Source organism: Pimephales promelas, chromosome 2 (genome assembly GCF_988280905.1).
Source record: "Pimephales promelas chromosome 2, fPimPro1.hap1.1, whole genome shotgun sequence".
NCBI classification, from domain to species: domain Eukaryota; kingdom Metazoa; phylum Chordata; class Actinopteri; order Cypriniformes; family Leuciscidae; genus Pimephales; species Pimephales promelas.
This window is the reverse complement of record NC_142770.1, coordinates 16,410,388-16,437,784: the sequence shown is the minus strand read 5'-3', so window position 1 is coordinate 16,437,784 and position 27,397 is coordinate 16,410,388. Positions and strand designations below refer to the sequence as shown.

Below are 27,397 nucleotides of genomic sequence, written 5' to 3'. Positions count from 1 at the left end.
TTGTCTGCCAAAAAAAATGTTACAAAAAATATCCTGAAAAAAATTATGCATTTTTCCCCAAACATTTGTGCATCATCACAGTCTTGCGTAAATTTATGTTAATCAATTTCAGGCAACCATTAAACACTCAAATTTGATCCCTCTATGTGGCTCTCTTTACGTCCTTCCAGATGTCTATTAGCTGCTGCGGGGATCCCAGGATTGTTGCAATGACCCTGAGAAAATCCTCTCGTTTATATTGTCCCAGATAGGCTCTGAATTGTGAAGGGTCTGGGGGGGATGAGGGTTTAATACCCAAATGTTTCACACAAGCGCCCACATATGCATCTTCAATGTTGAAGGCCTTTATTTCCTTGGAAGCCTCAACTATTTTTTCTGGCAGGTCATTGGAGAAAACATATCCCATTCCCAGCAGGTAAGTGGGGTAAATTGGTTCGGGGTACGACTCCTCTGACACGTACCATTTTGAGTTTTTGTTTCTGATGACAGGCCGGTTCCACATTACCATTCCAGTGATGTAGTTCTGTCGGGGTGTGTTGGGTGCCAATAGAAGAGTCATCAAGTTTTCCAGGTTTAAGTACATGTCAGAATCGACCTTCATACTGAAATTGGCTTGAGGGCAACGAGTGGCCAACCAGTCCATGATCACCATCGTCTTTATGGTCAGGTTGAAGTACGAGTCCACAAAGTTGCTCTGCAGTAAGTCTCGGTGTTGTCGGCTCTCTTCCTCCAGCTGCTGTTGAGCTTTTTCAGAGTCGGATCCTCCAGTCAAACCCACCAAGAAGAGAGTCATCACTGCTTTTCCCTGGACTGTGCTCTCATTCCCCCACGTGCTCCGGATGGCGTTTCGAGCTTCTACCTGATGGGGCGCCACGGGAACCATCAAGACCAGGAACGGAGTCTGCTGACATTTATCAGGTTCATCCAGAATGTAATGATAGTTGCTTGGATGAGCTATATGATAATGGACTGAAATGTCTGTGGTTTGCGTATAAATTTGTGTAGCTCTTTGCTGGACTTGTTGATGAGTTTTGGGTGTGGGCGTAGATGCTAAAAATATTGCTTGATTATCACGGCCAGAAGGGAACTCAATAGACATGTAAAAGGAATGTATCTGATTTACCACGTTTTTATACAAGGTCCCAGGAGAAGGTGCAGTGGTCTTGAGAGTGAAATCAGAGAAGTAAACAATGGCAGACAATAAGAATGTCAATGTGAGCAACAGAATGAATCCTTTTTTAATGTGGCACCTGAGTGGACCTTTATCCTGAGCCAAACTGCATCTAAGAGAGGCAAAAAAAACAGAAAAGTTATTAAATGAAGTACATTCCCTTGATATCATTTAGGCTTATTATTTACCACTTAAACTTTTGTATTTATTTTTTAAATGGCCGATCGTTTAGCTAAATAAGACCCTTATTCATCGTCTGGTGTCGTTTAAAGCCCTTTGAAGCTGCACTGAAACTCTCATTTGGACCTTGAACCGTTTGTTTCCCAATGAAGTCCATTATATGGAGAAAAATCCTGGAATGTTTTCATCAAAAACCTTAATTTCTTTTCGACTGAAGAAAGAAGGACATGGATATCTTGGATGACATGGGGGTGAGTAAATTATCACCAAAAGTTTTTAAAGTCATTTTGGCTTCATTATGGCTTATTACTTTTGTCATAAGGTTAAAATATGTGCCTGACCAGAATATGTTCAACACTTTTCCTAAAGATAAGAATTAAAGGATGAATACTAAAAAGAAATATAGCTAACGTTAGCATAGCCTACACCAATAGGCCTACTCTACTATAATTTACACACGATCGCAGTCTCCATGAATGAGGTTCTGTCCCTTCAGTTAGACAGAACAAATAAATGTCACATTAGACAAGGAAGTGTAGGTTGTGTTTGATTAATTACATATCTTATTTATCTGAGGTAAACTGTAAGACTGGAAAAACTGGTTAAAGAATACTAACAGAACAATAACTGTCCACTGTAAACTGATGGTTTACATAACATATCAAATAAGATCTGGCTATGTAAGGAAAATGCAACAAGAGTTCGGGGCTGTTGTCTGTATTCAGATGATCCCGTGAGGTTGAGGGTATCGCGACTCTCAGCTCATGTAGCCACACAAGGTTGGGTAAAAGATGTTCTTCTTTGTTCATTGATTATCTTTCTATTGATTATGTAATTGTAACAATACATTTACCGGACATAATAAATAGTTAAATTTGATTATTCTAACAGACTTTGACTTTATTTTCATTACAGCTGAAATAGTCAAACATTAACGTGTATTTAATGATGCACAGATATGGTTAATAAACCTTTTTCATTTTATGGAGTCAGATGAAACAAGTTAAGACATAAGATAAAATGGAAATACGGAACACGCGTGAAACCTTTGCCTCTCCCAGCTAGAAATGTTTGTTCTAAAAACGTTCTGGGAACATTACCAAGTTCGAATAATGTTTTCAGCCGGTAGTTTTATTTTGGTCCCAGAATGTTCTCCTAAAAGGAACACAGCAAACACTCCAGTGATAAAAGTTAATGAGATAATTAAGTGATTAATTGAGTAATTATCGAAGTTATTGAATTATTGAATTATTACCTGATGTTAAGCATAATCACTGAAGGAGAAAATCACTATTTTTAAGTCACCATTATGGTGATAAGTGTGTGCTTTAGTTGGGCTCTTGACCTTACATTTCTAACTTTAGATTTTGTTTGACTGTTGTAACTAAGTTATAACTGCCATATGAACAAAGAGAAAAGTTGATCTGAAGTTGTTGGTTGTGTTTTGACAATCATAATTTTACTTGAATCACAAAACTAATTTAGAGCTCAATCTCCGACTTATATTTATATTGTCGATTGCAGCATCACAGTGATTCTACAGCATAACAGCCAGAATTTTCAATATATTCCAAAGGATTTCTTAAAACTTGTTCTGATAAAATAATAAAACAAATTGGGTGGGCACAAACAGACATCAAGCATGACTGTATGAATCTTAACAATGGTGACAAATCAAATATTTAATTAGGCAAAGGACAGTTCAGATCACAATTTATTCATACTGCAATGCATGATGGGAGCCATGAATGAGTTTTGATTGGGGGGCACCCAGAATGCACTGCAACCTGGTTTATTATCGTCACCATTGTTGGGATTCACAGGCTGGATCTTGATGTCTGTGTGACTGAATAAAAAAAAATCTAAATCTTTTGAACAGAAATATTAATAATATTTAGGATTCTATAGAAAATGCTACAAATTGCATGCTGTAAATCACCAAATTTAAAAAGCGAGTTCGCGCTTCAGGGCAGTGGCGAACACACATGTCATCCACTGGTTGTCGAGACACCCCAGGCACATCCTTAAGCCTTGAAACTTTGGCTCAATGTCAACATTGTAACAACGCTGAAACAACCTTCACCACAATGTAATTATAGCAACCTTTTGGCCATGTTGTTAAAATGTTGTTAGAAGGTTGGGTTGTGCCAACATGTTTGCTGTGTTCTATCCAAGCTGTCACGATATTGACAATAAACAATAGACCTGTTTGCCTCAATTTCAGTAATGTGATCTCTGTGATGTAGCGTCGCCACACTCTATGAAGGTTCTTTATTGGCATAAATAGTTTCATGAAGACCCTTTAACATTTATGGACCTTTTCTATTGCACAAATGGTTATTTAGAGTGGAAAACGGTTCTTTACATGATTGTGTTCTTCACACTAAAGGGGATAAAATGGTTCTTTCAAGAACACAACTGAAATGTTCTTTGGGGTACAAACTATCTATGGAACTGTAGGATTACAAATTTATCTAAATGTTTAATTTAGATTTCCAGTACAATAGTATTTTATATTGGGGAAGTTTGTAAATGATAAGACCTGAAAATCTCTACAAACGGTAGGGGTTCCCAGTGGGATATTCCTGAATGTCCCGTCTCAGTGCGAGGAGTCCTGCACCGTCCTGTTCTCGGGTCTCATGCTGAGCAGGTTCAAAAACCTGTATACCTCATTTACATTTGCTTTGCTTTAGAGGGTCTCCACCTCTGTCATCTCTCCCCCTTGAAATGTATATAAACACAATGTAAAGTTCCCTTAGTTAGACTTGGCTAAGATATTTGGACGAAGCAAACTACAGTGATGCAACAGCAAGGAGTAGTTCAGCTTCTGCTTGAAGGAGTAGTTCACTTTAAAAAAAAACTTGTGCTGATAATTTACTCACCCCCATGTCATCCAAGATATTCATGTCTTTCTTTCTTCAGTCGAAAAGAAATTAAGGTTTTTGATGAAAACATTCCAGGATTTTTCTCCATAAAATGCGCTTTGCTGGTAACCAAACGGTTCAAGTTCCAAAAGACAGTTTCAGTGCAAACTGTTCAAAGGGCTTTAAACGATTCTAGACGATGAATAAGGGTCTTATAAAGCGAAGCGATCTCTCATTTAAAAAAACAAAAAAAAAAACAAAGTTTAAGTTTTATAAGCTCAAATGGTCGCCTTGCTCTGTTCTGTGATGCGCGTTCGTGACTCTCCTGTTCGAACTCGTTTATCAAAATTAACGAATCTTTTTTCGTTTCATTTGGTTCATTCAACGAACGAAATGAACGAGTTGACTCAGGAAAATATTTGTTCATTTTGATGAACGAGTTCGACCAGGAGAGTCACGAATGTGCATCACAGAACAGAGCAAGGCGACCATTTGAGCTTACAAAAATTAAACTTTGTTATTTATTTATTAAATGAGCGATCCCTTTGCTTGATAAGACGTTTATTCATCACCAGGGGCCTGTTTCAGAAAGGAGGTTAAGTGAAAACTCTGAGTATGTTAACCCTGAAATGAGGGAAACTCTGGGTTTTCCGTTTCAGAAAGGGGGGTATATCAAACCCGAAAAAGCGGAGTAAGTCAAGCCCGTTTCTGAAAGAGAGGTAACTTATACTCAGAGTCAGTTACCATGGTAAACAGACTAACATGGTTAACATGGTAAACAGGTATTTCCCACCCAGATTCAAATGTTTCTAAATTTCGAAATTAATTTTCTAAAAAAAAAATTATTATTTGTCAAATCCATGCAGTTGCAGTTTACAAAATTACCAAACCAGTGCATTATTAAAATACTAGATGACCACAATATTAATTTAATAGACACGAAAGACAAATGAAAGAGCTCACCTCTTCCAGCCATATCCTTTGAGGAGTTTCACCTCCATGTCTTGTTGTGTGTGCATATCTGGATTCAAGGAAGTCAATGGCCCATTGAGCTGACAACCTGAGTTAAAGCTGCCTTTGAATTATAGGTTGCCTTAGCCCCTCCTACTTTATACAGGTGTTCACTGAGGAAGGGGGTTGGGCAAGTGGGCCATTGTTTTATGGTTATACAGACCCCAAATTTACCATATGTAGTTAATGCAAAGCACTTCCTTTTCGGTTGTAATACAAATGACGCAAAATATACTTCGGCTAATTATATGTATAAACCTCCCATTAAACTAACAAAACATTTATCCTTGTGACAATAAATGACAAAGCCTTTAATCCCCTGTAGATAAAACAACACTGTACACATTTCGGTTATTGCACTCTTTATTAGACTTATACGTCATAGTCCTCGATTTCAAAATCTCATTCCAGTCACATTGACAGACGTCCTGTTGTACGCAAAGACTTCATGAGACATTCGCCTCAACGTCAAGAAAACATTTACGATTGAACTAAATCTGGTAAAATACACTCACAATATACATCCAAATGTATTTAATACATTGTATTTCGTCAATAACGACCTTATAATAGAAGGCACTTGGTACTGGTAAAAATATGTTCAATAAAATATCCTGTGCAAATACATTTCATTAAAACATCCGCGCTGGCCGTGACAGGCCATAGTCTTAGCATTTATCCGTTGTGCATGGCGGATATCAAATCAGAGCGATACATCGTCATTACATATGGTGCCGTTTAAGTGAGAAAGGTCAGCCATGCATAAAGGTTTAGCAATCCGCTAGCCACAGAACGTAATAATGGATAAAAAATAGTGGAGTCCAAGTGGACTCATGTCATCATATGACACAGTTTTGACACAGTCAATGTCTCGTCTTCGAAAATGTACAAAACGTAAACACAGTTGCACCATTAAATGGCTAATAATGAAAAATACAAGCTGATGACTATTTATAGCAATCGCAAATTTTGCTTGACAAAATGATTCAAAAGTCACTTTTCGTATATGTCCCGAATTGGCTCATTTTTTGGTATCAAAATTTGTGAACAAGACGCACTCCTGATTTGTTTTAACTAGTTGGTTTGAGACACACAACAATAGGGAGCGTGTCGGTTATGCGAGATTTTTATTTTATTGGAATCAATAAAATGAATCTTTTTAAAAGGTATCACATTTTACACTTTTAAAAGTAAGAATGAGTGAGGAATGTTTATTTTTCATGCTGTACATTGTAATGCTAATATCTAAATTCACTTAAACGACTTAAGGGTTTTACGTTTTCATGTAATGTTTATTCTTACTTGAACATATCCGGCCTACTCGTTGTCCTAGTTGTGGAAAAAAAGCGAATGGTTTAGTACAAATTGCTTTGTTACCTCACAGCAGGTGTTGTAAAGAAGTGTGTCATATTCGTATGCTTTTCATATTCACATCCTGTTCACTTTGTTTGGCCACTGCGAGTCAAAGCAGCATAATTGTGAATTAGGAAGCTCCGCCCACAAGGCATTTCTCGTCAGACATCACATTAAGTACATTCTGACGTCTTTGATGACATAATATGCACATTTGGTTCATGAATATTACTGTCAGGAAGTACTGAAAAATCAATATTTGAATGTTGCCACATAATAACGTGTATTTAATCACTCCATATGTAAACTTATGATTCTCCTAAAAGACAGCACTTTAATGACTAATCCAAATAGTGTGTGTGCGAGATTGACTGAAGTGTCAAACTTCCGTGTACTATGAAGATCATTTTAACGATAACTATATTTGAGTCCACACCAACAGTATACAACATTGTTTATTCTAAGTGTTTTGTTGTCTGTAGCTTTAAACGCTCTAGCTCTTTAAAGGGTTAGTTCAGCCAAAAATGAAAATTAAGTTATTAATTACTCACCCCCCTAGTGTACCAAACCCGTAAGGCCTTCGTTCGTCTTCGGAACACAAATGAAGATATTTTTGATTAAATTTGAGAGGTGGATCACTACCACATAGGCTGCCTAAGGGATTAAAACTTGACGGCCCAGAAAGTCATTGAGGAAAATGTGACTACAGTGGCTCAAATATAAGTTTATCAAGCGACGAGACTACTTTTTGTGCGAAAAAACAACAATAATGACTTTATTCGACTATTCCTTTTCTTCCTTGTTGGCCTGAGACGAGACTTCAAGAGATTTGCACGATGCATGCGCGAGTTGAAGGAGATCGGCGTTCTCTCTCTTGAAATAGTCGAATAAAGTCGTTATTTTTGTTAGTTTTTTCGCACAAAAAGTATTCTCGTCGCTTGATAAACTTATACTTGAGCCACTGTAGTCACATGGAATATTTAAACATTTTCTTCATTGACTTTCTGGGCCGTCAAGTTTCAATCCCTTAAGCCTAGTTCACACTACATGATTTTAAAATGTCGGGCTGAACTGTGCAGTTCACACTAAATGACTTGCTCTCAGTGAAATCATGAGTGTTCAAGTTGTTTAGCTGTTCACACCACACAACACAACGTGATTGATCCACAACAGGAGGTAACTCACTACACGAGTTAACAACGCACTACACAGAGATACAACCACGATCGGATGATAAGAGCATATCATTTGTGACTCAATGAGAGCTGTTTCAGTACTATAGTACGGTCTAAATCCTGAAAATAATCAAACAAATAACGAGTTGACAACAACACGATTCTATCTGGTCTAGAAACCATGTTTTGTCACGAAAAACCACGCAATAAAACGAACCAGAAATGACGCGAAACTGCAGAGAAGAACACAACACGCGAATATGGACGTTTTTAGTGTTTTAGCAATTTAGTGTTTAGCAATGTTGTTGATCTGTGTTGTGCTACTTACATGTTATCACTGTGAAGCTGCTTTGATACAATCTGTATTGTGAAAAGCGCTATATAAATAAATGTGACTTGACTTGACTTGACGTCAGACAGAAACTAGTGCTGCACACTGTTTGCTCGACGATCTGCTCTGAGAAAAAAAAATGCAAAAAAGAAAAAGTAAGATTTACCTGGTGTCCTCAACCCATGCGTTGCTATGATTGGCTGTACTCATGACATCACTGAGATTGAGTCGCGCGACTGCTCGAGATATCTAGCATGCTAGATATTTTTCTGAGCTCGGTGACCTGTCTGCGAGCTGTCTTTGATGCGTTGTTGGCTCTTTCACACTATCGGATTGGCGAGCGTTAATCGTCCGCTAATCGCCCGCGATTTGCACGCGATAACACCCTGACTTGTCGGCGACTCAACGATTTGCAAATCGGGCTTAAATCGGGCTTAAAATCACATAGTGTGAACTAGGCTTTAGGCAGCCTATGTAGCAGTGATCCAGCTCTCAAATTTAATCAAAATGCGGGGTTGGTACAGCATGGGGGAGAGTAATTAACGACTTAATTTTCATTTTTGGATGAACTATCCCTTTAAAGCAGGATGGATTCTGATTGGCTGTCAATGTTTTTATCATTTATTACCTGGAAAAAAATCGTTCTGAAAGTGATTCCGAAGATCGTTCCTCTGTGTCGTTATCGTTATAGTTGTGGTGTGGACTGCGATGTTCTCCGAGTAAGAACAATTATTAAAACATTTTTAGTTATTGTCCTTAGTGTAAACAGCCCGTAAGGCCTTGTTCAGAAGCAAAAAAAGCATTTTTGGTGTATTAGACACAAACCAGTTTTGTTTTATAGTGTGAACAGAAAAGAAACAAACCGGATTCACATCACATTCGTGAACAATTCAAAATCTGAACTCCCAATGGTTAGATTATATTTCCATTTAAGCCTCATTCGAGTTTTTAATCGGATCTGCTTCCGTTCAGTTTGATCAGGTGTGAAATCCAAATCAGAGTTGTGTGCAGTGTGAACAAGGCGATATGACTCTCTTTACGTGGTCGCCACCTGTTTCAAGAACAGCATTCCCGGAGGGATCACGACCCATGAGTGAGGACCCAGTCCTGCTCCCATCCTGCCTTCATCTTCATCATCATCAGCATCCTCCTCTTCCTCAACCCCTCTTTCAAACTGATGCCCACTGAGTCCGAATGGTGGCAACAATAAGGGGTGTAAGATAGGCACCTTCCCAAGCCCAAGAGCACCGGAGCTGGGGTACAGCACCGGCCCGGCTCCTAAAAGCGGGCCGAGTCTAGACAGATCCAAGGGGTGACCGCCAAGGTGCCCGGTAAAGGCCTGAGCCCCAAATAAGGTTGTCGCCGCACCTGGCAAGATGAAATGAGCCGCCCCTGGGTAAGATCGATCCATACGTCGGCCGTCAACCGATGATGCCCCATCCGATTCCAGCCTGTTGATTCTGGGAGAGGTGGCGCGTTCCTGCACTACAGCGTGGCCGTGTGCCTTGATGTGTTTGCGGAGGGAACTGGGGTCGGTGTAGCGCTTCAGACATCCCACCATTTTACAGCAGTAGGGCTTGTCCACGTAGTGCGTGCGCGTGTGTTTGAAGCGGTCGCTGGAGTTCGAGTAGCGCTTGTTGCAGCCTTCGTACGGACAGATGTACGGCTTCTCTCCTGAGAGGGCAGAAGAGCAAGAGATAATCAATGGCTTGCACTGGAGGAATGCAGGGTCCATCAGGGACAACCAGACGGCACAGGCCTGTAGGGACCTGTCATTTTGTGTGGGGGAAATGGTGATGTGTCTGAATGTTAGAGGTTTTTTGGGGGTGTCAAAAGTACTGGTATTCTGGTATTAAAAACATAATACAAATCTAATTCTACAATTAATTCTACAGACTCAAATTGGTACTCGGAGCGCTGATTAGAATATTGGTGCAACTGTTCAAAATATTGTCTGATAGCATAATCAATATAAATATTAAACATAATTGTAACCATATAGATTTACAAATATAAAAAAGTAAACTTTTTTTATAAAATAAAATAGATGTACGAATATAAAGATATGTTAAAGATACCATTTTATTTTTTTTGTAAAATAAAATCATTTAAATAAATAAATATATTTTTAAAAACACTATTTATACAATAATTATTGATTTAATTGCTATTAATTATTAAATATTTTGAATTACTATTATTATTATTATTAATAAGAATAATTATTAAATTAAAGTACTATTATTTACCATTGGTTGCTTTTGTATTATAATTTCAATATCTGAATGGTTTCTTGAATACTTGATGCTGCTGTTAGATACCTGAAAAACATCAGTCATTTATGATGACTTCAGGGTGATTAAGATCATGGGCTAATTTTCACTTTTGGCTGAACTATCCCTTTAAGAAATATGTTTAGGCTACATGCCATTGCTTTATTTGTTTAATATAATAATATGTACATTTTTAAATATTGCTATCCACTACTGGAATTTCAGTCTTTTAGAACCCCTTATTTAAATTGAACTAATGGTTTTATATATATATATATATATATATATATATATATATATATAAAAATCGGATGTGTACCATATTGGTACACCATACTGGTTTTTATTGCAAATGTGTGGTTCTCACCTGTGTGTGAGCGTGTGTGTATTTTCAGGTTTTCCAGGCGGGAAAAGCTCTTGTGGCAGGTAGGACAGTGATGCGGTTTCTCATTGGTATGAGTCCGAATATGAATCAGCATCTTGTACCTGCGTTGAACAAATGGATACTGGATTAGTGCTGTGCTGCACACAGTCAAAGAGCAAACATATCTCGGAGTGATGGTTTTAGAATTAATTTCATAATCATGAATTATTTTTTTAAAGAATGATTATGCACTGTAAAAATGAATACGTTTTATCTAATCAATAAAATTGTGGCAACAGATTACAAGCAATATTATTTATTAAATTGAACAAATTAGAATTGAGTAATAGTTAATCAAATTAATATTCCAATTAATTCTAATTAGTACAATTTAATTAATAATATTGCTTGTAATATGTTGCCACAATTTTATTGATTAGATAAATCATATTATTTTTTTCAGTGTGTGTGAGTGTATATATATTCTTATTCTTAAAAATTATTATGAAAAACTAATACATTGAATATATCTTGAGTTCTTTTTTTCTGACCTATTTTATTTTTCTTGTTTTAAGCATAAATGTCACCTGATTTTGCTTAGAAATAATGCTTAAATCCCATGAATGTGTGTATGTTGTCTGACCTGGCATTAAAGCCTCTTCCCTTGCGCGCGCAGCCCTCCCAGTGGCAGCAGTATCCTGAATTCTTCTCCGGTTTCACATGCGAGTCATTCACATGGTCCACCAGATCCTGCAGGCTCTCGAACAGCAGATGGCACTACAGAGTAAAGACAGAGAGCGCAGAGCGGAAGATGAGGAGCATGTGAATAGCGCTTTTAATATTTCAAGGTGCTGTATGTCATATTTGTTTTACTGTACTAAAGCACAAAAACACCATAATATGTTTGCAGAGAATTGGGAAACATGCTAAGTTCACATATGTTTCTCAGAAAAACAAAGCTAAAAACAGTTATTCTACTTTGAAATGTACAATACAAAATTAGCATCAACAATGCTAGGATGTTGTGGGTGGTTTTCAAAATCCCTTTAAAGGGATACACCACCGTTTTTTAATATTAAAGCTATGTTATTCCCTCTCTCACAAAATGCCAAATAAAACGTTGTGCTTTTCTAAGCGTGTAAAGTGGATAACTGTAACGTATGGCAGAAATGTAATGATATTACTGCACCGAGTCGAAGTGCTCCCAAGCACTTGCTGTGGTTTTCCGCCATACGTTACAGTTATCCACTTTAGATAACTCTGCTTAGAAAAACGCAACGTTTTTGTGTCACCATTCTTGGTCGAGTTACACTACCCGTGTAACTGTATTTAAATAGGGAAAACGTAGAGGTGTTTGGTCGCTTCTCTGCTTGGATCCTAATGAATGAACTGAGCTAGTTAAGTGCTATTAAAGTGTCTCGCGATTGCGAGAGAGGTATGTGTCAACTCGTCTCAGTTAAGGGAATAACATAGTTTAATATGAAAAATCGTGGAGTATCCCTTTAAGGTAAGTCGTTTCACTCGGCGGCCATCTTTGAAACTATTTCAGTCATGCAAGTACAGCTTAAAATCTTATAATTGTTATAGTTATTGTTCTTGCTGTGAATGGCCCTTAAGTCTATTGGATTTTTTGGGCATTTTATCACCTACGTCCATTCACTCATGTCCATTATTTCATGTTTTATAATACGTTTGCGCTGTCCTTGTTAATGTGTTTCTCTTGGAAACCGATTATGGCATGTATGACATTCATTTAGTCATCGACCTCATGATCATGGATCAAAACAGTAAAACAGGCTCTCTGTCACTCACCTTCAGCCAGCGGCAGGCCAGCTGCTCGTCACTAGAGGGCTCAGGGGAGTGCCGACCAATCAGCATCGAGGAGGGCAGGCGCAGGGCACTCTCTGCACCAATGGGCAGAAAGAACTGGAAACCTGGAGGAGGAGAGGCGCTGTCCTCGTGATACGTGGTACTTTCGGATTCCTGTGAGTAGAAGAGCATATGTGTCAGTAATTCATTTATGAATCATGCCCGACTCATCATGGTTCAGGAGTAGGAGACCACCTCATGCTCGAACAAGTCCGAACATGTTCAGATCAGGACACTGTGTGAGACTGGACTGAAATGAATTAGTGTGTAGGTGAATTGAATTATGGGACTGTGCATAAGGCAGTCATTCTTCCAGCAGAACGTAGTTTTTAGTGATTTTAATCATTAGAATTATGGAAGCTGTTTCCACCACAGAGAAGAAAAAAAAAACATTTAAAAATATAATTGCGATTTTTTTTTTATCTCATATTTGCGAGTTTACATCTCCCAATTCTGACTTTATTTCTCAGAACTGCAAGATAAAGTCAGAATTGCGTGATATAAAGTCGCTTTTGCGATTGCATGTTATAAAGTCAGAACTGCGAGATATAAACTTGCAATTGCGAAACTTTTTCTCGCAATTCTGACTTTATAGCTTCCAATTGCTGTGTCATAAAGTCAAAGTTGTGAGATAAAGATGCATTTCTGAGAAAAAAAAGTCCAAATTGCGAGTTTATTTCTCCCAATTGTGAGTTCCCAGACAGCAAACTGACATTAAATCAACGTGGAAATGACGTATCTCATGACATCGAAACAACGTTGATCTGGCATTGTTTTGCTCATCGAATTAATGTTGAACCAACGTCAGACGCGTCATTCTTTCAAAACTAAATGAAAATCGAAAATTGGTTTGCTTTCATAACGTTGAAACAACGTTGATTTTAAGTTGATTTTCCATTCGTTTTGAAAGAATGACACGTCTGTCGTTGGTTCAACGTTAATTCGATGATCAAAACAATGTCAGATCAACGTTGTTTCGATGTCATTTCCACGTTGATTCAATGTCAGTTTGCTATCTGGGTTTATAGTTTTACAAATTAGTTTTATTAATTTACTAGTAATTTGAGACAAAAAAAAGGTTCATTTTGGACCCTGGTAAAAACAGTAACATGCATATAGGCTTTAGAGTCGTGTATTTTTCACTTAGCAATTTTGTTCCAGAACAAAAAAAGCTGTGGGAGAGTTACTCACTGAGGCCAGCAGAGGCGCTGTGGGGCTCCAGCTGGCGCCGCTGTCTATGGGAGAGGGTGGTGAGGGAGAAGAAGATGGAGACAGACTCAGATCCACAGCTGTGCACGATGAAGAGTCGGACATGTCTTTATCAGCTGTATCTGGAGAGAAGAAGAGATGAGGTTAGTTTGTTTGAAGAGAATATACTTCTTTTTTTTTTTTTTAAGAAAATGACTGATCATTTCGCTAGATAAGACTTTATTCCTCAGCTGGGATAGTGCAGAGCCCAAAGCCCTTTGAAACTGCATTGATTTGGACTTCAACGATTTGGTTGCCGTTGAAGTCCATTCAAATGTTTTCCTAAAAAAAAAACGTAATTTCTTTTCCACTGAGGAAAGAAAAACATGAACATTTTAATGGCACTGAGGTGAGCAAATAATCAGAAAATGTTCATTTTGAGGTGAACAAATCCTTTAATAATGACTCATCTTTCTTTAATTGATACAGTGAAGATTACGTATATGCAATCATGTTGTTTTACATTTGATTACTTTATTCAATTTCTGTATTGAAAACTACTATTAGATTCCTAAATAACCTGAAAAGCAATGTTTCATTTATTTGTGTCTTTGCTCTATTGTATATATTTGTGCTGTTGATTGTAGTTAGATTATTTGTAATATTGTCTTTATTTTACAGTAGTCCTTTTTAACTCTGAACATAGCATATACGAACCGTACCGAAACCGTGACCCTAAAACATTAATAAAAACCGAACCGCGAGTAATTAGAACCATTACACCCCTAATAAACTCCCATGATTTTCTGCAACAGAGGACCAAGAAGTAAAATTCAAATCACCAATGCTTTATTAATCAGCTCAAACAGTCGAGCCAGCCACCAACAGGGCCTTTGTTGTGGATAAAAGTCTAAATTCAATACGTTCATCATATAAAGCAATCGAGTCTCTTTGGACTAAACCGCTCAATTCATATATGGATTAGTTTTTACAATATTTTTCAGTTTAACAAAATGGCAGTTGCATGGACTGTCAATGGAGGGACAGAAATCTCTCAGATACTATTAAAATATCTTAATTTTTGTTTCGAGGATGAATGAAAGTCTTACGGGTTTGAGGGCGAGTAATTTTCATTTTAGGGTGAACGATCCCTTTAACATGAACTAACAATACTTATAAAGTCTTGGCATACGTGAATTTCTACATACAGTATCCCAATGTTTAATAGGAAAGAGATTTAGCATCATTAAGAACTAACATGATCTAACAATGTAGATCTTTGTCCCCACCCTGAATCGTCTAGAATCGAATAGTTTTGAATTAGCAAAAATAGTTCTTGAATGGAATTAAAAACCTGTGAATTGTGAACCAAATCAATTCTCTGTCTACTCTACACAAAAATTCACACCCCTCTATATAGTTTTGTTATGTAGCGGTTTTTGTGACTGACTAACCAGGGCTTGTGGACTTGTGTTGTGGCCGGGATATTCGGGCACGAGCAAAGTGCAGCGGGGCACAGATGGACGTTCTGAGCGTCCTGTCGGGGCCAGAGAGAATCTTCAAGTCCAGGGGCTCGTCTAGCGACAGCATGGCTTCGATCCTGAGAAAATCAAACCATATTATTATAATGTTATTGACATCGCAGTGGCACCTACACTGTGAGTCAGCAGTGATTTCTCAGTTTGATTTTTAGAAGGAAATACCCTCTCTCTCTCACACACACACACACACACACACGCAGACACACTCCCACACACGTGCAGCTCCACTTCAGCAACTGTAAGTCATTTACATTTCTTTCTGCCAGACGGGTCACACACACACACACACACACACGAGCAGTTCATCACACCAGCAGCCACACTGCAGTCAAAACATGCAGAACGCATTACAGAGATATATAGATCTGAGTTCTTCGCTTTCCTTCATTTTTTTCCCCCTTTCTCGGTCTCTTTCTGTGATGCAGAGGAAAAGTTGATGAAGAGTGGGCCTCTGGCTCCACATCCATGGATTATGTGTGTGTTTGGACAAGAGGGTCCAAAAGTCGAAGACCACTAGTTAAAAAATTCAATAATAATCAATAGTCTTAGAGCAGTTGTAAATTAGGAATGTTCTGATTTTAAAATGCTGGCTGATAATTATTTTCATGACATGGTCGATATTAGAATTCTGTATTATTTTGTGTAAATTAAATGAAAAATAAATAAATAAAATTTAAATCACTCTTTTATGTATATATATATATATATATATATATATATACACACACACTCACCTATGATTCCAAGAACACAAGATAAGATGTTCCTAACCTTTGTGCAAGCACTCCCAAGAGTTCATGAACAGTGAGCCTCATAAATTTGGGGATCGCATCGTCAGTAGTGTACCTTTGGTTCATAGGGTGTTTCGGCCTTTCACACTATACACCCTCTCCAAAGGCGGCCAGCGACAGGGTGATCAAACCTGCGCTTGCGTCCCATTCCCAATTAGACATGGGAGTTGCCTTGTTGTTGACAGGCAACATCCCATTGGACTATGCTTGGCAGGGGCGTCCTCCTCCCTGAGTCAAGCATTGTTGACCGCATACCTCCTGACCCTCTCACTTCGGGGCCCAGTTGGGGTCTTTTCTCTTTATCCAGAGCCACTGACTGCTGACTTCTGCCGCCTCCGATACAGCTCTGATTGCCGAACGCTGACTTTGGCCCTTAATTCCCAGGTCTCTAAGCAGTCTGATTGTAGATGTTGCCACAAAGCCTCTGCAGCCCACCTCCACTGGTCGGATTTCTGTGTTCCATCCATGACGCCGTGCTTCGGCAGCTAGCTCAGCATAGCGCAGATGTTTCCGCTCATTAGCCTCATCTACTGAGTCCTCCCAGGGTACTGTGAGCTCAATAATGAAGGCCTTCTTGAGCGAACGGGACCAGAGCACCATGTCAGGTCTTAGGGTGGTGGTTGCGATCTCTGGAGGAAACACAAGTTGCCGACCAATGTCAGCTAGCATTTTCCAGTCGCGGGCCAAGCGCAGCTGGTCTCGATCTAAAGGTGTAGAGCTGCTCTTTGGTGGTTTTGCCCCTTCACGGACAAAAGTCATCCGTAAGGGGTGTGATGCTGCTGGGGGTGGTAGGGAGTTGGTGGCAGCTCGCTTGTTCTCCAGGGCGGACGCAAGGGTTTTTAGAACTTGGTTGTGACGCCAAGTGTAGCGTCCTTGGGTGAGGCTTGTTTTACACCCTGTGAGAATGTGCCTGAGGTTGGCTGGCATGGAACAGAGGGCACACTCCGGATCTTCACCATACCATTGGTGAAGATTAACTGGTGTTGGAAGGACGTCATATGTTGCTCTGATGGAAAAACTCAATCGCCTCGCTTCCATAGCCCACAGATCCTTCCAGCTGACCTTCCTCTTCTCCACACTATCCCATCGAGTCCACTGTCCCTGTTTGGCAAGAGAGACTGCCTTTGCCCACCTTGCAGCCTCCTCCTGCTGGCGTACTTCCTGCACTACCATCTTCCACCGCTCTGGTGCAGTGGCCTTACTCCAAACAGCATGGCTAGTTAGCCCAAGGCCTCCTCTCCCATGCTGAACATGACCCAATATGTCAGCATGTTTAAGGGCTGCTGTTGCCTCCTGGACTGCTTTTCCTGGCCTCCACTTGCGCCCGGTTGCCAAGGTCGGTGCGTTGTTGCTCACCACTAGGTCTCGAGATTCATTCAGCGTCATCTGAAGCCTGGTTTTTGCACACTTGAATTCCTCTGTTAGACTGGTGAGGGGCAGCTTGAGGACACCATCTCCATAGAGGCCTATGGTGGTAAGGCATCGTGGAACTCCGAGCCACTTCTTTAGATATCCTGTGACTCCTCTTTCCATCTTCTCCACTGTTGAGATTGGAACCTCATACACTACTAGGGGCCACAACACCCGGGGTAGGAGACCAAACTGCAGACACCAGGCCTTTAACTTCCCAGGTAGCTGGGTGTTGTCGATGGCCTGTAGGCTACTACTGATGTCTTTGCGCAGTTGTTGCACCTGGTCTTTGTCCTTCAGGCTTGCATCATACCACCTTCCAAGGCTTTTTACTGGCTGCTCAGACACTGTTGGGATTTGATCATGCCCGATGAAGAATTTCAGTTTAGAGAGTTTTCCCTTCACAATTGAGATGCTGCGTGACTTGGATGGTTTAATCTTCATACGGGCCCAGCTGATGTTCTCCTCGAGCTTTCTGAGCAGTCTCCTGGTGCATGGAACAGTTGTGGTCAATGTTGTAATGTCATCCATGTAGGCTCTGAGTGGAGGGAGGCGGTAACCAGAGTTGACTCGCTGTCCACCAACAACCCATCTTGAGGCTCTGATGATCACCTCCATTGCCATTATAAATGCCAATGGAGAAATGGTACACCCTGCCATTATACCTACATTCAGGGTCTGCCATGAGGTGGTGAACTCTGAGGTGGTGAAGCAGAACTGCAGATCCTGGAAGTACGACCTCACCAGGGTTGTGATGGTGTCCGGTATGTGGAAAAATCTGAAGGCAGACCACAGTAGTTCATGGGGCACAGAGCCAAATGCATTGGCGAGGTCTAAGAAGACTACATGGAGGTCCCTTTTCTCCACTTTGGCCATCTGAATCTGGTGCCAGATCATGCTGGAATGTTCCAAGCAGCCAGAGAACCCTGATATTCCTGCCTTCTGTACAGATGTATCGACATACGCATTCTTTTGAAGGAACTCGGCCATCCTCTGAGCAATGACCTTAAAGAAGATTTTACCCTCGACATTCAGTAAGGAGATTGGGCGGAATTGGCTGATAGTCTCTGCATCCTTCTCCTTAGGGATCAGGACCCCGCCTGCCCTGCGCCACACTTTGGGTATTTTCTTCTTTTGCCAAGCTGTTCTCATAAGTCTCCAGAGGAACCTCAGGACGTCTGGTGCGTTCCTATACACTTTGTACGGGACTCCATTTGGCCCCGGGGCTGATGCTGTTCTTGCCCGTCGAACTATGTTTTCCACCTCTTTCCATGTCGGAGGACTGGTCTCAATATGATATTCTGGGGGTTCAATGGGTGGAATATCTGATGGGATGGCCAGATGCTCATGTCGCTTTGAGTCAAAGTTTGTTGTTCTCAGGTACTCCTCTAGATCTTTCTTTGTTGTTTTTAGAGCTCCACTTTTTTCCTCTGTGAAGAGACTTTTAAGGAACTTGAAGGGATCTTTATAGAAACGGGTTCTAGTTTGCTCTTTCTTCCTTCTGCGTTTCCGTAGGTTCTCTGCTCTACGGAGAGACGCCAACTGGGTTTTGATGTCAGCCTGAAGTGCCTCTATGCCCTCCTTTTCTACTTCCGAGGCCTTCTTCCACTGTTTTTTAAGCTGTCTCCTTTCTTGAACGAGGCGCTTGATTTCTTGTTGCCTCCTGGAAACTGGTGGGGTTGGGACCTTCCTCCTGCCTTTTGCCTCTTGCACTCCAAAGCTTTCTACCCCGTACTCATAAATGATGTTGCCCATGCTCTCTAACTTCTTCTCCACTGTGCCTCGAAGTTTCTCGAGGGTCAAGGTAAGGTCAGTATTCACTGTTTCCCACAGCTTCTTGTCACTGGCACCAGGCCACTTCACACACGGTCTGTGCCCTAGTAGTCTCCTCTCGACTACAGGTCTGGGGGGATGGGTGATTTCCACTCCTGTTGTTGGTTCCACCTCAGTTGTTACTTCGGTGCTTGGGTTTACATCTTCCATGACAGCGGTACTGATGCACTGCAAACTATGGTTTGCGTCCAGTTGCTGTGCTTCACTCGACTGATTTGGTCGCTTTCGCAGAAAGTGATCAATGCGAGGCCTCTGTCTCTCTATACCCAAACACCCCTTCTTCCCCTGGTGGATCCTCAACCCATGGTATGATGTAACTTTCCTCCACCCGCAGACACATACCTGCATCTCCTTGTGGCCAGCTGTTGCAGCGGAACTTGTGACAGTTGCTGTGGTGTTCTCTTGTGCTGTGCTCTCATTACTCGTAGTCGTTTCCAGTCCAGTCGTTACCATGGTATCAGTCAATGAGTCTTCTTCCGCCCCCGCTCTCGCAGACTCTAGGGGTATTCTCATATGTTGCCTTTTTGTAGCTAAGGCGGGTGTTTCCAACATACTGCGAAGCATGAGAAACTACAGAAATGGGAAGCTAACCCATGACTGTCCCAAAGGGGTCTATTCCCTCCTGTCAGCCGTCTCTCCGTGCTGCCACAAGGACTTTCCCCTGTTGTCAACTGATCTTTCTCAGTAGTCACTGGACAGGTCCAGAAATTCAGATTCCAAGAACACAAGATAAGATGTTCCTAACCTTTGTGCAAGCACTCCCAAGAGTTCATGAACAGTGAGCCTCATAAATTTGGGGATCGCATCGTCAGTAGTGTACCTTTGGTTCATAGGGTGTTTCGGCCTTTCACACTATACACCCTCTCCAAAGGCGGCCAGCGACAGGGTGATCAAACCTGCGCTTGCGTCCCATTCCCAATTAGACATGGGAGTTGCCTTGTTGTTGACAGGCAACATCCCATTGGACTATGCTTGGCAGGGGCGTCCTCCTCCCTGAGTCAAGCATTGTTGACCGCATACCTCCTGACCCTCTCACTTCGGGGCCCAGTTGGGGTCTTTTCTCTTTATCCAGAGCCACTGACTGCTGACTTCTGCCGCCTCCGATACAGCTCTGATTGCCGAACGCTGACTCTGGCCCTTAATTCCCAGGTCTCTAAGCAGTCTGATTGTAGATGTTGCCACAAAGCCTCTGCAGCCCACCTCCACTGGTCGGATTTCTGTGTTCCATCCATGACGCCGTGCTTCGGCAGCTAGCTCAGCATAGCGCAGATGTTTCCGCTCATAAGCCTCATCTACTGAGTCCTCCCAGGGTACTGTGAGCTCAATAATGAAGGCCTTCTTGAGCGAACGGGACCAGAGCACCATGTCAGGCCTAAAGGATTATTAGGAACACCATACTAATACTTTGTTTTTAGAAATGTTGGCCCATATTAATAGGATAGCATCTTGCAGTTGATGGAGATTTGTGGGATTCACATCCAGGATACAAAGCTCCCGTTCCACCACATCCCAAAGATGCTCTATTGGGTTGAGTTCTGGTGACTGTGGGGGCCATTTTAGTACAGTGAACTCATTGTCATGTTCAAGAAACCAATTTGAAATGATCCGAGCTTTGTGACATGGTGCATTATCCTGCTGGAAGTAGCCATCAGAGGATGGGGACATGGTGGCCATAAAGGGATGGACATGGTCAGAAACAATGCTCAGGTGGGCCGTGGCATTTAAACGATGCCCAATTGGCACTAAGGGGCCTAAAGTTGGCCAACAAAACATCCCCCACACCATTACACCACCACCACCAGCCTGCACAGTGGTAACAAGACATGATGGATCCATGTTCTCATTCTGTTTACGCCAAACTCTGACTCTACCACCTGAATGTCTCAAGAGAAATTGAGACTCATCAGACCAGGCACCATTTTTCCAGTCTTCAACTGTCCAATTTTGGTGATCTCTTGCAAATTGTAGCCTCTTTTTCCTATTTGTAGTGGAGATGAGTGGTACCCGGTGGGGTCTTCTGCTGTTTTAGCCCATCCGCCTCAAGGTTGTGCGTGTTGTGGCTTCACAAATGCTTTGCTGCATACCTCGGTTGTAACGAGTGGTTATTTCAGTCAAAGTTGCTCTTCTATCAGCTTGAATCAGTCGGCCCATTCTCCTCTGACCTCTAGCATCAACAAGACATTTTCGCCCACAGGACTGCCGCATACTGGATGTTTTTCCCTTTTCACACCATTCTTTGTAAACCCTAGAAATGGTTGTGCGTGAAAATCCCAGTAACTGAGCAGATTGTGAAATACTCACACCAACGACCATGCCACGCTCAAAATTGCTTAAATCACCTTTCTTTCCCATTCTGACATTCAGTTTGGAGTTCAGGAGATTGTCTTGACCAGGACCACACCCCTAAATGCACTGAAGCAACTGCCATGTGATTGGTTGATTAGAAAATTGTATTAATGAGAAATTGAACAGGTGTCCCTAATAATCCTTTAGGTGAGTGGATATTAAAATATTAATTTTGACATCACAAGGGGGAAAAAAAGCAAAAAAATATCCAATACTGGCCAATACAAATACAATTTTTATTGTGCATCTCAAGGCATTTTTTTATTATTATAAAATGTTTTAACAATTTATGTGTGAAGTGAAAATGGGTCTTTCTATTGTTTATTTCAGACCCGCTGAATGACTCTCTCCTGCCTTGATGTGCATTACATAAATATTCATCTAACCATATAACTACTTTCTTCACTTGCACAGGAATGAGGAAATACAGCACCTTTAAAACACCCCCACATCCATCATTGCCCAAATTTGCCTTTTGAAACTGTTGAAATGTCCATCTTAATGCAAACACTTCTGGTTTTCATGTACTTCTGCATGCTTTCTTCCCCTAATTCCTCTGATTTGCTATTTCTCGCTGTGATATTACACAGTATTGCAAAAGCTTCGAGTGCTGAACACTTCCCCTAGTCTCCTCCCTCGCTCGCTCTCAGTCGCTGGCATGGGGGTTTGTTTTCAACTTCTTCCTCGAGCTCCACCCTTACTTTCTGAGCTTTAGATACACACTAACACTGAGACCTACAGTATACACCACACAAATACTGCACCCATTTCTGAACGTCGACCTGCTGGTAACATTCAACAGGTTTTAAAAACGAGAAGCTGCCAGTGCCTTTCAACGGCCCTGTTTCGATGCACATTTTGGGATATCGCATAAAACACACTTGATGGCAACGCAAAGATGCGTATAAATTCTAGAGATTTATTTATATTGTTATTTATCCGTTTAAATTTGTCGTGAAATACCACTTAGAAATGTATTACGTTTCTAGCTTTAAACGTTTATGGTTGTAATCTCAGGCAGTCAAGGTCTCTCTATCTTGTTCTGATTCTCATTCCTTCACATTTGAAAGTGTCTGCAATTCTGGCCCTTTCACTTCTTTGGTTGACTTGCACTGAAAAGCAGTGGGTGATCATTCCTTTCCGACTTCTCTTTTTCACTCCCTCCTTACAAATCTCAGTGATGCAATCCCATTATTTAGCTTGCAATCTCAGAGTCATGAGGAAGAGAGACAGAAAAAAAGCATGCTAGTGCCCCAAATACAATGTATATTTATTAGGCTCTAGTTTGTGCGATATATCAACGTATTTTTATAAACTACACATAATTATGCGATAATACTGTTTATATTGATGTACATAGCTTGATATTATGAGCGCAACTGTAAAAAAAAAAAAAAAAGTTGCTTCCTTAAAGGAGTACTTAAAAAAACTTTTGCTGATAATTTACTCACCCCCATGTCATCCAAGATGTCCATGTCTTTCTTTCTTCAGTCGAAAAGAAATTAAGGTTTTTGATGAAAACATTCCAGGATTTTCTCCATATAATGGACTTCAATGGGAACCAAACGGTTCAAGGTCCAAATGAGAGTTTCAGTGCAGCTTCAAAGGGCTTTAAACGACACCAGACGATGAATAAGGGTCTTATCAAGCGAAACGATCGCTCATTTCAAAAATAAATGAAAAAGTTTAAATTTTATAAGCACAATTGCTTGCCTTGCTCTATTCTGTGATGCACGTTCGTGACTCTCCTGTTCGAACTCGTTCATCAAAATGAACTAATCTTTTTTCGAGTCATGACTCGAAGGGTCCTAGATAAGACCCTTATTCATCATCTGGTGTCATTTAAAGCCCTTTGAAGCTGCACTGAAACTCTCATTTGGACCTTGAACCGTTTGGTTCCCATTGAAGTCCATTATATGGAGAAAAATCCTGGAATGTTTTCATCAAAAACCTTAATCTCTTTTCGACTGAAGAAAGAAAGACATGGACATCTTGGATGACATGGGGGAGAGTAAATTATCAGCAAAAGTTTTTTTTTTTAAAAGAGAACTACTCCTTTAAATTAAGTTCAATCAACTTGGATGTTTAAGTCATTTCAACTTAAATTACATTAAACTGACTTTAAAGAAATGTGTTGAATCTTGTATAACTTAACTTATTTTAATGAGTTAAAACAATGTAAAAACATATGTTGTCATAACTCATTGATCATATAATAGTTTAAAGTGTAGCGGAAGACACAGATTGAGCTGATTATGCTGAAGACCCGTGATTAAAAAACACTCTCTGCCATTCATCCATAACAGGATGAGGGTGGAGAGCAAAACACTGCTAAATAATGAATTACTGATGAGGAAGAAACAACAACATCCTACAGAAGGCAATGAGCACCAAATCGCTCCCTCTCTCTCTTTTTCTTCATCACTCCTTCTTCACTCTCCACCCCCTGCATCTGGCAACAGGACAAGGTCAACATAACCTCCCCTCCTCTAAAATCCCCATTCCTTCTCTCTCTCTCTCTCTCCGTATAGTCTGTCATCCAGACACACACACAAACACACACATTCCTCTGGCCACAGCAGATTCACTCAATTTGTTTCCACTGCGCTTTTAAGTGTACATTAGAAATGCAAAGAGAGAGCCAAGCTCATAAACAATAACAAGAAGCAGCTGCGGGCTGAGCGCGGCAATCGTGCGCGGCAATCGTGCGCAGTTTCTCCAGCGACGCGGCGCAGAGAACGACGCGGCAGAGAATCAGATGGACGCTGTGGATTAAGTGCAATTCGAAATCCTTCAGACATAATTTTCTCTCCTCTCGCGCTCTCATATTTCTCTCTTTCTCTTGCGCGCTCTGATTTTCCATGCCTTTCCTCCTCCCCTTGAATTGCTCATGATTCGTAAAGGCCTCCAGGAACTCTGTCCAACCTCAAACTCAAGCCAAAGGGGGGAGAGAGATTGATAGAATAGAATGAGACATAAGGGTTGATGAAGAGAAAAGGGAGGGAGGGAGCTCAGGAATGAATTCTCAGTGTTTCTTTTGGAAATGAACATATTTTGCTCTGTACAAAGCGTTCTTGTGTAGGTACAGTTTAGGACAATGTCATGAGGAACTACTGGAGACAAAGAATTTCAGAAGCAGCCATTGGTGGTTGGCGTTTCACAAGACAAGAATGTGCGGTTTCATCTCTCCTTTCTGCTTTCCTCACCCGTTCTCTCCGCTGAACCCAGTGAACCTCAATGCAAGTGAAAAAACCACATTATAAGTCAAAACAGAAGTATTGCGAACGCATCCGTGGAAAAAATCACAGTGAACAATGTCTCACGACCCACTGAAACATTCATGCACATACTCCCCAGCCACACACATTCAGACACAATCTGTCTCTCATTCCATTCCTCAGACTCTCTGTTAATGTTGCAGTTTGTTGCATCAGGACTGGGCTTGGCGTTGAACCGAGAACTTCCCAAAGTACTGCCATAACCACCATAGACACTGAGCTGGACTCGGCAAACACCCACATATTCGGATTGGCCGTCATCAGTATGGGTTTTTCAATAACTGATTCTTATGACGCACATTTGATGGCTTCCAATCTTGAATATTTCATATCTGCGATATATGTAAAAGTTAATACCTAATAATGCAACGGTAGACGCCATATAAACTAGCAATATATTCAAAACTCTAGTAAACACAGCTTGCGAAAATTAGACATGATATATAGAATCCCGCCCACTGCCAATTTACCCAAAAGTATTTAGAAACTCGGGTAGCCAGCGTATTTTAGCCATGGAAGCCAAAACAAACTGGCTCAGAGATCACTGATACCCAACCTAAAAAGCACTAGGATCCATCTAGGACCAGAGGCTTATTAAAATGTGGAAATCAACACATCAACTTACAGTGTAAAGCTTTCACTTAAATTGCTGTAGTTCATGAATAAAGTGAAAGCACTTCAAAAAGTGAAAAATGTAAATAAAGATTACGTTCAAAATGTACGTAGCCTAGCTAAACATCATATTTATTTTATAAAATATATTTTTTACTTAATAATTTGGAATCTAAAATATATGGACACATAAGGCCATGTCTAACCAAGTTGTGTTCCAAATTTGAAGTTGATATCAGAAAAATTGAGCCCGCTAAAAGGTACCGTTAATGCAACTTCCAATTTCAAAAAGGGTTTCACAGGATGAATTTTGTTTTATAATTTATGATGATTACTAATGTGAATGGGAAAAACGCAGTATAAAAGGACGCCAAGTGTCGCACTCACTGACAGTTAAACAGGTAATGTGTGTTTTTCGTAAACACAAAAATGTCGTTCAAATAGTTAACTTATCCTACTAGCATAGCGTGAACTGGTTAAGAAAATTTCTTCTGATTAGCTGCAAGATATGGCAATAAGGCAGGATAGGATATTTGTTTACCCTATAACATAAAATTAAAATAAACATGAATGCAACAAAAATGTGTCTTGTAAGATGTTTAGGGGATTTATTTCACAATGGACTGCTGACTGTGAATTAGCCAACTTTTCACACACCTAACGAATAAAAAACATTGAAATATTTTAACATGTGCAAAGAAAGAGACCAGAGTATGGGAAATGGGAAACTAGCACAGCTAGAATATCTTTAGGAGACTGAGGGGAAAAAATACATTATATAAAAATATTTGATTGTGGAAATTCTGGAAAGCCGTACAAAGTGGTGATACAGCATCTGGCTCACAAATAGACACCCACCCACCTCAGGTGTCCTCCATTCACACCTGTAGCTACCCTGACATGATCATTTTCATAAGTTATATAACATCAGGTGGTCTCTGTTTATGACGGAGTCTGTTTTACAAACCCATTTTAGCTTCATTGTCTAATAGGCAGACTGTCTGGATAAAACTTGAGCAAAATAACACAAACGCACACAAAACCCTAATGTTTTTCTCGAGGTGTGGCGATACATTTTGTGTCTGTCCCGATGCACGCGACATGCCCGGCGGGTTTACCTCAATAATGACGTTCCGTCGGATTCCGAAATACGTGACCCGCTGAGACGACTTCAAGAGCGCGCGCGGTCCGTTTAACGCTTAGATTAAATCGCCAGATGTCTTCATCAAAAACACTCCTGGATCCAGTTGACCATTTCTAACTCAAGCACAATACGAAATTGTTTAGGCTGAAAGACGTAAACTGTTCGTTAAAGGTAAGAGCATATACAATTGTCGGGAAATACTATGTCAAGTTACGATAAATCGTTCCTAAATAAATACATTTCAAAGGAGCATCGCTTGCTTACGACGCCTGTCTACTGTCTCCCAGCTTCTTCCTCAATCTGAAAAAGAGACGAAGGGAGAGGGAGGAGAATAAGACAGAGGGTGGAGGACATGAAATGTTGATTCTTTTCCTCCAGATGTGGTCTCTCTCTCTCTCTCTCGCTCTCTCTCTCTCTCTCTCTCTCTCTCTCTCTCTCTCTCTCTCTCTCTCTCTCTCGTAGATTAGGCAAGGCTACTGTATTCTCGCTTCATCCCGCCCTGCTGTGTGACTCCGAAAAAAAAAAAAAAAAAAAAAGGTTTCCATGTTGATTAGGCTAATTTAAAGCCATTCATTTGTGAAATAGGTCTCGTTGGATTTGTGCTTTAATCTCTTTGTTTCTGTGAAAAAATTATCACAACAAAAAGTATTTTACTACATGCAT

At 40.5% G+C, this 27,397-nt stretch overlaps 2 protein-coding genes across 2 annotated transcripts; both read right to left on the bottom strand.

The window, feature by feature from the left end:
• Window positions 1–8,030, bottom strand: b3galt10.1 (beta-1,3-galactosyltransferase 10, tandem duplicate 1). The gene is made up of 2 exons (XM_039694700.2): window positions 5,179–8,030; window positions 1–1,283 (listed from the first exon to the last, which is right to left on the bottom strand). Exons 1-2 carry the CDS (start codon window positions 5,232–5,234, stop codon window positions 143–145), a joined length of 1,197 nt encoding a protein of 398 aa, XP_039550634.2. The 5' UTR covers window positions 5,235–8,030; the 3' UTR covers window positions 1–142.
• Window positions 8,031–8,168: 138 nt separating this feature from the next.
• Window positions 8,169–27,097, bottom strand: glis2a (GLIS family zinc finger 2a). The gene is made up of 7 exons (XM_039694699.2): window positions 26,709–27,097; window positions 15,234–15,379; window positions 13,783–13,922; window positions 12,535–12,705; window positions 11,366–11,499; window positions 10,726–10,844; window positions 8,169–9,759 (listed from the first exon to the last, which is right to left on the bottom strand). Exons 2-7 carry the CDS (start codon window positions 15,367–15,369, stop codon window positions 9,122–9,124), a joined length of 1,338 nt encoding a protein of 445 aa, XP_039550633.2. The 5' UTR covers window positions 15,370–15,379; window positions 26,709–27,097; the 3' UTR covers window positions 8,169–9,121.
• Between the last annotated feature and the right edge of the window lie 300 nt (window positions 27,098–27,397).